At 42.0% G+C, this 10,169-nt stretch overlaps 1 protein-coding gene across 3 annotated transcripts in view; it reads right to left on the bottom strand.

The window, feature by feature from the left end:
* Positions 1 to 260: 260 nt before the first annotated feature.
* The window catches only part of APBA1 (amyloid beta precursor protein binding family A member 1), a 101,263-nt gene continuing 91,354 nt past the window's right edge, over positions 261 to 10,169 (bottom strand). For all 3 annotated transcript variants that reach the window (XM_040090337.2, XM_040090339.2, XM_058424109.1), the window contains 3 exons: positions 5,903 to 6,022; positions 5,141 to 5,281; positions 261 to 3,788 (listed from right to left, as the gene is read on the bottom strand). In XM_040090337.2, coding sequence (XP_039946271.1) covers positions 3,717 to 3,788; positions 5,141 to 5,281; positions 5,903 to 6,022 — 333 coding nt within the window. In that variant the 3' untranslated portion in view covers positions 261 to 3,716. The remainder of the gene's footprint in view (positions 3,789 to 5,140; positions 5,282 to 5,902; positions 6,023 to 10,169) is intronic.

Here is a 10,169-nt window from a genome sequence, read left to right as displayed (position 1 = left end):
CAATCACAGTGGCATTTCACACAGTAAAAACTGGGATGCCACCTTAAATTAAGGAATCAGCTTTGTTTAGGAGCACTAGTATCATGTATCGCCTGAAAAGAGTGCTGTTTTAAAAATAAAGGTAACAGCATTGCTTCACGCCTGCAAAAACACAGAATTACTCCAGACTAAGTGGCAAAAAAGTTCAGACACATTCCAATTATGTATGCATTCAGCATTGGCAACTTGGCCTCTAGGTCAGTATGAGCAAGTTCTCAGCCTTGTCTGAGGTATTTTTGTTTTGTAGTTTATTGTTGCAAATCTTACAGACATTAGCGCTCTGTTAAATAAAGGAATGTAGCACAGTAAATACATCACAACAAAATAACTGGCCAGAAACCCCCTACCCTGGTCTATCCAAAGCAAAAAGCCTACTCTTCTCCCCTCTGTTTCTCCCCAGATCAAACCAGCACAGCTTCATTAGAGAGGTCAGAGACCTGTGGCAGAAAACATCAGAGTAATTACATTCAGTAGATGTGCAATATCAACATTCCAGGCTCACATATATTTATATATATTTATATTTATATATAGAGATCATTAAATGTTTACAAAGAACAATATTGTTACAAATACAATACTATGCTTTTCCCAACGCTTTACAATAATTTCTATTCATCCTCTTTACAGAACAATAGTACAACTTCATAGTCTAGGTACTGCACTAAATATATACAAGAGATCTCAACCATGTTGCTGTCTTGAGAAATGCATTTCTTCTAGAAAAGAAGGAAAGCTAGCAAACTTGGAAACCCAAACTGAGACTCAAACAGGATTCAAAACAAACATGAAACTTCTCAAAAATAAAAAAACACAAGGGACGTTTCATCCTTAATGTAAACACTGCAGAGTTAATTAGACTGTATGAAGTAGCAAAGATGAAAGAAAAATAATTCAGGTCTGTCACTGAAGAAGGAATGTAAACCTTTGAAGGAATGTTCCTTTGCATCTGTTAAAAATCCCCATATCTGATCTATCAAACTGCTGCAACAGCCTAGAGAACAGCCAGCTTTCCCTTTTGAGTTCCATTATCTTGGAACTCTGTTTACAGAGTAAAATGGGATTGTTCACAAGACTGTTCTCAGAAGTGTGCACACACTATGGACCTCTCAGTTTAGAAATCTTATGCATATACTGTAACTGAAAAAAAAAAAAGGTTTTTTTGCTAAGCTCTGGTCCTGCAAGCATTCATTTGCTTAATGTTAAGCACCTATTTAGGATGAACAGTAACTTCACAAACTCCCAGCTGCAAGATTTCCAAAGAAACAGTTGTTTCTTCTCTAAATATATTTGCATTTTCAGATCTTCATCATTTCCCAGTGAAGTGAGCTAAAGACTTCACCACATGGGCTAGACAGAACCACAGAAACAAATGAAGTGAAGAGCATACACATAGCAGGAACCAGGAGCATAACTGTGTGTCTTCAAGAGTTCACTAAGTTTCCTCGGGCAATGTATGGAAAGGCTGCACTGTATATAATCTTCGAAATTGTACATGGTTATATATCATATTTACATTTATTACTATATATATGGAAAGTTCTAGAAAAAAAAAGGTTCAAATTACCATAAACCAGATGTCTACAGTTTAACAATATACTCACAAGCCATTAATTATCTTGTTGCATCAGTGAGGCAGCTAAGTACTAACCTGGAATACTAACAACATTCTCTTGTGCAATCTGCTATTCCAAAGCCTTGGATTAAATTATATAACAACAAGAAATGCAGTAAAATCAAATCATCGTACATTAATCTCAACACTAAAACGTATCCCCTTACTACAACAGTTTATGCACCACTTCATGATGTCCCTTAGATACCTGCTTCCCACAGAAATACAGTTTATCTTCTAACTCTGATCAGGCCATGGTTATCCATGATTTTAGAAAGCCAAAAAATGGACCCCTGACAAGAGTACTCAGTGGTTCTCAGCAGTGTTTACAACAAGTGCACATGCACACACCCACTTCCACAAATCCCCACAGCAATGTCTAGGATCATCACTGGACTGCAAGCAACGCTTACATTGCACAGCTCACGTCACAACAAGTGAGAAACAAGTGACTACGAACAACACCGCATTTGCAAAGCAGAAGTGGCGTGTGGCTGTGTGTTGTCTGCTCTTGTTTTCATCTCACTGTGCCTTTCCATCACAGCAAAACACAGCACAAACTGTTTTTTTAAAAGAAATCAAGATACTAACCTGGACTAAACGCATGGTTCAATTTCAGTATAAACACCAGTATACAGTCCTGAAAAAAAGTAACTACAGAGAATGTAGAATTCTCTGACTAGGAAGAAAAGACACTGCTGCTTTTTTATTTTGAACCCTCTTTAAAAAACTGAAGAACCCAACCCAGCCCCCTTTTCCCCTTTTGTCTTTAGCATGCAACTTAGAGGCTAATCAAATACAAGATTTCAAACATCCCTACAGTTAATCATCTTCATACAAGTGCATATAGTACACACATATCTCTTGTAAGTGCCACACATATGGGGGAAAAAAAATCACGAGCTAAATTATATAACAAAATAAATAAGTTTATTCCTGCCTCATCCTTTCCACTGTTGCCTATATTATGAACTGAACAGGAAGTCGATAAAATTAGACAGGTCTTTGGACAAAAATATATGTTAAACTGGCTCAGAGAACAAAATTATTTAGAATAGTCTGCAGATCTCTTATATTCAAACTTCATAAATAGGAAGCACAATTTTAAAAATGTCTATATACACTGGCACACATGGCTATGTGCACCAAAACTGGAATTAAGAGCTTAGAAAAAGTGTAGCTATTTAGCAGATCCCCTCATTATTTTTCTTGTGGATATTTAAAGATCCTCCCCCTGACTTCTTTAACATCTAAAATCAGGAAGAGGCTATAAAAGACAAAGCAGAAGAAAACTAGGAGATAGAAACCTGGGGCAGAGAAGGGGAGGCAGCTGTAAAAAATGCCTCCCAAATTTCTTAGTGTAAGTAATGCAAGAATAACATGTCAGGAACTCATGGAGTATCTTTTGGAGTTCTACTATCATGAAGAAATGATGACAGAGGGCAATTAAGAGATGTGTATTTGGACAACTCATTTTACAACAGCAGCATTTACTGAGTCTTCATAAGCTGGCAATTTTTCCTGAGGGCAAAACAATCCTTTTGGTATTCTACTTTCTCCACAGACACAAATCTTTAGTACTGAGCTTGGTGCCTGTGGGAAAAAGGAGCAAGAAAAACAAGCCAAAGGCAGGATATCCAAGAGAACACTTTGTACCCTATATTTTCATCTGTTTGGTAAAGTCATCTTTCATTCAGCAACATTTAATTTACTTGGTATGTATAATTATAGCCACAGAAATAAAACTGATTATGTAGCATGTAAACTATGCTGCTGTTATTTTCCTGTTTTGCATGAGTAGCTGTATGAAGTTTAACTTGTAAAAAGATGCAACCAAAATAGTTCCATAGATACATTTTTCCCCTTACCAAAGTGCAGGAAAATGGTGAGAAGAAGAGGAAAAAGGGATGAAGAAGAGAGCAACAGTGTATTTCTGTCTGTGAACGGGGAGAGAGAAAGAAATGTCTTTGCGCACACAGAAATGCATCACTAGAGAGACAAGCACTAATGAGGAAAAACATCTTGCATGCGCACTGCGGCAAGGTGAGGTGAGGTGTCAGCTTCAGATGTAAACTGGTTGCTCTTGCGCAGTCAACAGTCTGTACATGGCAGCTGGCATAGTCTTCATGTGGATCTAGAGGAAATAAGCCAAATTAATCAATGTTCTTAAACACGCATAACTCACGTGAAGGACCCAGATAAGGTCATACAAGGCAGAAAAAAAGGTAAAGCTTGATAATTTTCATACCCTTATTAAAGCATTGCAGGTGATGATTTTATGAAACAATATTTTTAGTATTGATGAACCATCTAAAATTGTGGACACTTCCTATTTTCAAGGTACAGTTCTTCTAAGGCATAGAACTATGTGCAAATAATGAAAGAAATTATGTGCAGGCTTGTTCTCACTTCAACTTTTTGGATTTGATTAGCAACAGGCCAACAGAGGTAGAACCACAGAATTATGGAAAAGTTTGAATTGGAAGGGACCTCTCAAGATCATTTAGTCCAAACTGCCCTGTTGCAGGGATTAACATTTTTCACTGGAACAGGTTGCTTAGAGCCCCATCCAACCTGGCCTTGAACACTTCCATGGATGAGGCATCTACAGCTTCTCCGGGCAATCTGTTCCAGTGGCTCACCAACCTTAATGTGAAGGATTTCTTCCTATGCCCGATCTAAACCTACCCTCTTTCAGTTTAAAACCATTGCAAATTGCTCTGCACTGGAGACCCTGATAAAGCCTCACTCCATTTTTCTTAGAAGATCCCTTTATACATTGAAAGGCTGCTGTCAGGTCTCCTTGGAGCCCTCTCTTCTTCAGGCTCAACAACCGAACTTCCCTCGGCCTTTTCTCCCAGGAGAGGTGCTCCAGACCTCTGACCCTTTTCATGGCCTTCATCTGTATCTGCTCAAGCAGGTTCATGCCTTGTTTATGCTGAGGGCCGCAGAACTGCACACAGTACTCCAGGTAGGGTCTCACAAGAGCAGAATACAGAGAGAAAATCACCTCTCTGTTGGCCACACATGCGGTTTTTGATGCAGCCCAGGATACAGCTGGCTTTGAGGACTGCAAGTGCCCATTGTTGGCTCTTCCAACTTTCCTTCCACCAAGTTCCTCTCTTCAGGGCTGTTCTCAATCCCTTCAGCCCCAGTCTCTATTGATATTGGAGATTGCCCAGACCCAGACGCAGGACCTTGCACTTGGCGTTCTTGAACTTCACAAGGGTTACACAGATGATTTTTCTAGCCTGTTCAGGTCCCTCTAATAGCATTTTCCTGAAGCACCACTGATCTTGATGTCACCTTCAAACTTGCTGAGAGTGCAACTCAATCCCACTGTGTCACAAATGAAGTCATGAAAGACAGAGTGCGCGTCCCAGTACAGTCCCTTGAAGGACACTGCTTGTTACTGGTTTCCACTGGTTGTTACTGGTAACAGCAATGAACTGTGCTATACTCCCTAGGCACATTGCTGGTTCTTACCTCACCAACAGCATTTGAGAGGATGTGAACAATTTTCTCATGGGGTGTTGCTACAACGCTCTGTCCATTGATTTCAATGATCCGATGGCCAACACGCACACCTCCTCGCTCTGCTATACCTCCTCTCATAAGGCTACAGATCTGGAAGGGAGAGGACAAATTTACCATGGGCTGGGTAAGGAACAGAGACTTTTGATGACCCATTTTTTGCCTGCAAGCTATGAATCAACATTTAAGTACAGACTTGCAACAACAAATTCTAAGATGCAATCAATCACTGACTCAAAAGCAAAATTTGTTAGTGACAAGAAGGTAATGGATATTCTCTTCCAAGAGCAGAACAAACTGTCAGAAAAGGCCGTTTGTGTTCTATATTACATGTCTTGTGGTTTGGAAACTTATGAGTGTATGAAGGATATGAAGGAATTTAACTATGTTCATTACGCAGATGCCTTACAACAAAATGGATCAAGAAGAGGCTTTTTGAGACCATGCAATGACTTGATTAAAGACGTGTATGGCGCATGCTGAAAGCAGACTGCTCCATACATTTTTGTTTTTTTAAGCTGAAACAACTCTTTTATTCCTCTGCTTGCCTATAAAGTTGTGAAGTAAGTAGAGACAAAGACAAAAAATAACTCTTATTAACACAACTTTTATATCTCAAGTCTTAACAAATGCAAAATTCTGCCTGTTGTAAGGGAGAAAATAGCACTTAAATAGTATGTTAAAGTATGATAAGAAACTGTGGAAGCTTCTTACAATCCCATTCTGCACACTGAAGCCCAACTGGTATCTGAGGTCCGGTCTTCTGATCAAGACTGTGGTCACTGGAGGACATCTAACTATGTTCAGTTTAACCCGGGCCTGGTTTTTCAAACCCTGAAAAAAAATTGAGAGTTAAACATGTAACATGAGCAGAAAAAAAAAAGGTGTCACAACACTGACATGGGAGCAGCCTTGAATAAATAGATAATTATATGCATTGTACTAGAATCTGATCACTGAATGCCAGACACAAGCATCAGAATATTCAGTGAGATGAGTGGTAAAACATCCAATTTTTCTTGCCAAAAATCTGGCACATTTGTTTTAGGGAAACTAGATTCCTGTTGCAGTTTCTTCATTCGATGCATAATCATGCAATAAAAGGAATATTAAACAGGTCTATGAAGCTCACCAAAAAAAGTCAATGACTTTTAAATAAGTAGCTAAGTTAGTTACAAAACAGTTACTGCCGTAATGAAATGTACTAAATTCTGTCAAGCAAACAGCAGGTCCTCCTTTTATCATCCTTGTATCAGTAGTGCTCATAATTTCTATTATTCACAGAATCACAAGATGGGTAAGGTTGAAAGGGACCACTCTGGGTCAGCTGGTAAAACCTCTCTGTTCAAGCAGGGTCATCCCAGAGCACATGGCACAGGATTGCGTCCATAGGGTTCCCAAGTATCTCCAGTGAGGGACACTCCACAGCCTCCTTGGGCAATCTGTTCCAGTGCACGGTCACATACACCAGTTATTTCTTTATGTTCTCATGGAATTTCCTGTGTATCAGTTTCTGCCCACTGCTGCTATTGCTCAGCACCCCCAAGAAGAGCTTGGCTCCATCCTCTTGGCATCCTCCCTTCAGATATTTACAGACATCAATAAGGCCCCTCTCAGTTCTCACTTCTTGAGGCTGAGCAGGCCCACCTCCCTCAGCCTTTCCTCCTAAGAGAGATGCTCTGGTCCCTTAATCATCTTTCTACTCACGCCTCCCCTGGACCCATTCCAGGAGCTCCATGTCCCTGTTGTACTGAGGAGCCCAGAGCTGGACACAGTACTCCAGATGTGCCACACCAGGGCTCAGCAGAGGGGCAGGATCACCTCCCTTGGGCTGCTGGCAGAGCTCTTCCTAATGCACCCCAGGTCAACATCGGCCTTCTTGGCTACAAGGGCACACTGCTGGCTCATGGACAGCTTGTGTGCACCAGGTCCTTCTCCACAGGGCAGATCTCCAGCAGGTCACCCCAGTCTGTGCTGGTGCATGAAGTGGTTCCTCCCTAGGTGCAGGATCCTGCATTTGCCCCTGCTAAATGTCAGAAGGTTCCTCTCTGCCCATTTCTCCTGCCTGTTGAGGACCCCCTGAAGGGCTGCACAGCACGTGGGTGTTGGCCACTTCTCCCAGCTTGGAGTCATCAGTGAACTTGCTTAGGAGGCATCTGCCACTTCACTGAAGGTATTGATAAATCACTTAAAAAATACTGCACCAGTATTGAATCCTGAGGGACACAGCTACCGAGAGGCCTTCAACCTGACTCTGTGCCACTGATTATGACCCTCTGGGATCTGCCATTCAGCCAATTCTCTAGCCACCTCATTGCCTACTAATCCAGTCCACACTCCCTGAGTTGAGAGATTAAAGTGTCAAAAACCTTTCAGAAGTGGAACATCCACTGCTCTCCTCCCATCCATCTCAGGTAGCTGTTCTTCTGTAGAAGGCAATTAGTTTAATCAGGCATGATTTACCTTCACTGAATCCATGCTGACTACTGCTGATCACCTTACTGTCATCCACGTGGACAGAGATGGCCTCCAGAACGAGGTGTCCTATCACTTTCCCAGGGATTAAGGTGAGGCTGACTGGACAGTTCTCTGGTTCTCTTTCTTGCCGTTTTTGAAGACTAGGGTGGCATTTGCTTTTATCCAGTTCCCAGGCAAGTCTCCAGATTGCCACAGACTTTCAAAAGATCATATCCAGGACCCTTACTGTGGTGTCTGCCAGCTCTCTCATCATTCAGGATGTATGTAACAGCGCCCATGTATGTGTGGATATTGAGTTTGCCTATGTGTTCTCTAGCACAATCCTCTCTGACCAAGCAAAAATATTCCTTTCAACATTCCTTTACACTGATTTCCTGGGTCAGAGATTCCTGAGGGCTGGTCGTGACAACAAACACCAATCCTCAGTAATTCTGCCTTGTCTGTGTCTTCTCTTATCAGGGTGCCCCCTCCATTTAGTAACAGGTCCATATTATCCTTTGTTTTTCTTCTGTTGTTGATGTATTTGAAGAACACCATCTTGTTTTCCTTGACATCCTCAGTCAGATTTAACTCAAAATGGGCCTTGGCCTTCCTTGTTTCATCTCTCCTTAGTCTGACAACCTCTCTATATTAATTTCAAGAGGCCTGACCCTGCTTCCATCTCCTGTGTTCTTCCTGCTTATGACTGAGTAATGACAGGATTCTTCATTCACCCATGGAGGTCTCTTGACCCCCTGTCTGACTTCTTGCTCATTGGGATGCATTGTTCTTGAGCTTGGAGGAAGTGATCCTTGAATATCAACCTTTCCTGGAGGACTTCTTCCCTTAGAATTCCATCAACATCCCTAAAGAGGCTAACAAAAGCTCCCCTGAAGCCCGTAGTAACAATCTTACTTGTTCACAGGCTCACTCAATCTTCACACCTCCAGCACGCCCTCTCCTGTTTGTTGGATGAGGTCAAGAAGCACACTCATTGTCCTAGGTTAGTGTAAGTTGTGCCCAAAGTATGTATTCTATCACCATCTACATGAACTGTTGAAACTAGGTTGTGCACTGTTTCCCTTGCCCCCTCCCTCCAGACTGTCTTCTGTTAATGGCCCATCAATGCCCTGCTGCATGACTCATAGATAACTCCCTCCAGGAGCTATTTCTGTTTAATGGGCAATCAGGGACCCATTGCAAGACTGATAAAATGATATCAGCCCATTGTGAGATGCTCCGCCCAGGGGGAGGAGCCAAGCATTCCCACCTGGATATAATCTGGGATTTGGGACAGCACAGGCAGCCTTACCCACTGGACTCCCACAGGACAAGAGCTACCAGACCTTTCTACGGGAACACTGCTTCAACAAGACCATTTCATCTGGACTGCTACCACCACAGAGTATCAGGTTGTATTCTAACTCTCTCAGTGATCTTTTGTATTATTGCATTTATTTTATTTTATTTTACCTTTTTTTTTTTTCCCCCTCTCCTATTAAATTGTTTTTCTGACTTGGAGTCTCTCGCTGGTTTTGCTTTCAAGCCAGCACAATATTTTGGCGCCCAACACAAGGCATGAGGTACTGAGAAAAGTCAGAATTACAATTCTGTATTGAGAGAAAAAAAGACAGCTGTTCACTATGATGCTCAACATGTTTACATATATCTTATACCTAGCTCTCTACATTTTCCCACACATGGGGCAGTATCTGCTGGTCTTAATGCTCATGTGTAGACCAGGGTATGGTACCAAAATTCTTTATTGGTCTATTATGTTTATTGTATGATAACCTCTGAGGCAATGAGCATCATTCAGAATATATACTCTATTTTGTTTTCTTGTCCTGGTCCAGAATGCTACATCTGAGCTCTCAACTATTGCACCCAGCCCCTGTGGGGAGGGGTAAAGAATGATTTTTTCCAGTCTTTTAGGCCTGGCACAGCAGTTTTCGGAAACATTGAGTTCTCTCTGGGTGCCAAGGACAGCACAATATTGTTGTTAGTTCTGCTTTGTCTTCTCTGCACAGCCTGCACCATGCTTAGAAATCAAACACTACATGGGGTGGTGCAGCGTCTCCTTGAGGAAGAGGGAAAAAGAAACAAATGCAAAGCAACGGCGTCTGTGTCTACACAAACTGTCACAGAGGAGAAAGGAACCAAAAGCAAGGCAGGGATGTCCGTGTCTACACAGGCTGTCACAGAGGAGAAAGAAACCAAAGGTGCCATCAGCATCTCCACACAAACTGTCACTGAAGCAGAACAACTTAAACCAGTAGCAGTTGCCCCTGTTCAGAAGAAGAAATCAAAGAGCAAATCAGTCCGCAGAGTGACTGATGAGGATGTGGCAGGACCTTCACACTCAGCAGAAGAGACAGAGCCAGAGATCATCACCCGCTCTCTATCCCTGGGTGAACTGCATGACCTGCGGAGGGAATTCACCCGCCAAACAAACGAGTCCTTCCTGACCTGGCTGCTCCGCATCTGGGACGCTGCAGCCAATGACACCATTCTGGATGGAAGT

Source organism: Hirundo rustica, chromosome Z (genome assembly GCF_015227805.2).
Source record: "Hirundo rustica isolate bHirRus1 chromosome Z, bHirRus1.pri.v3, whole genome shotgun sequence".
Lineage (NCBI taxonomy): Eukaryota > Metazoa > Chordata > Aves > Passeriformes > Hirundinidae > Hirundo > Hirundo rustica.
Note: the sequence above shows the minus strand (reverse complement) of the source record. Positions and strands in the feature narration are given on the sequence as shown.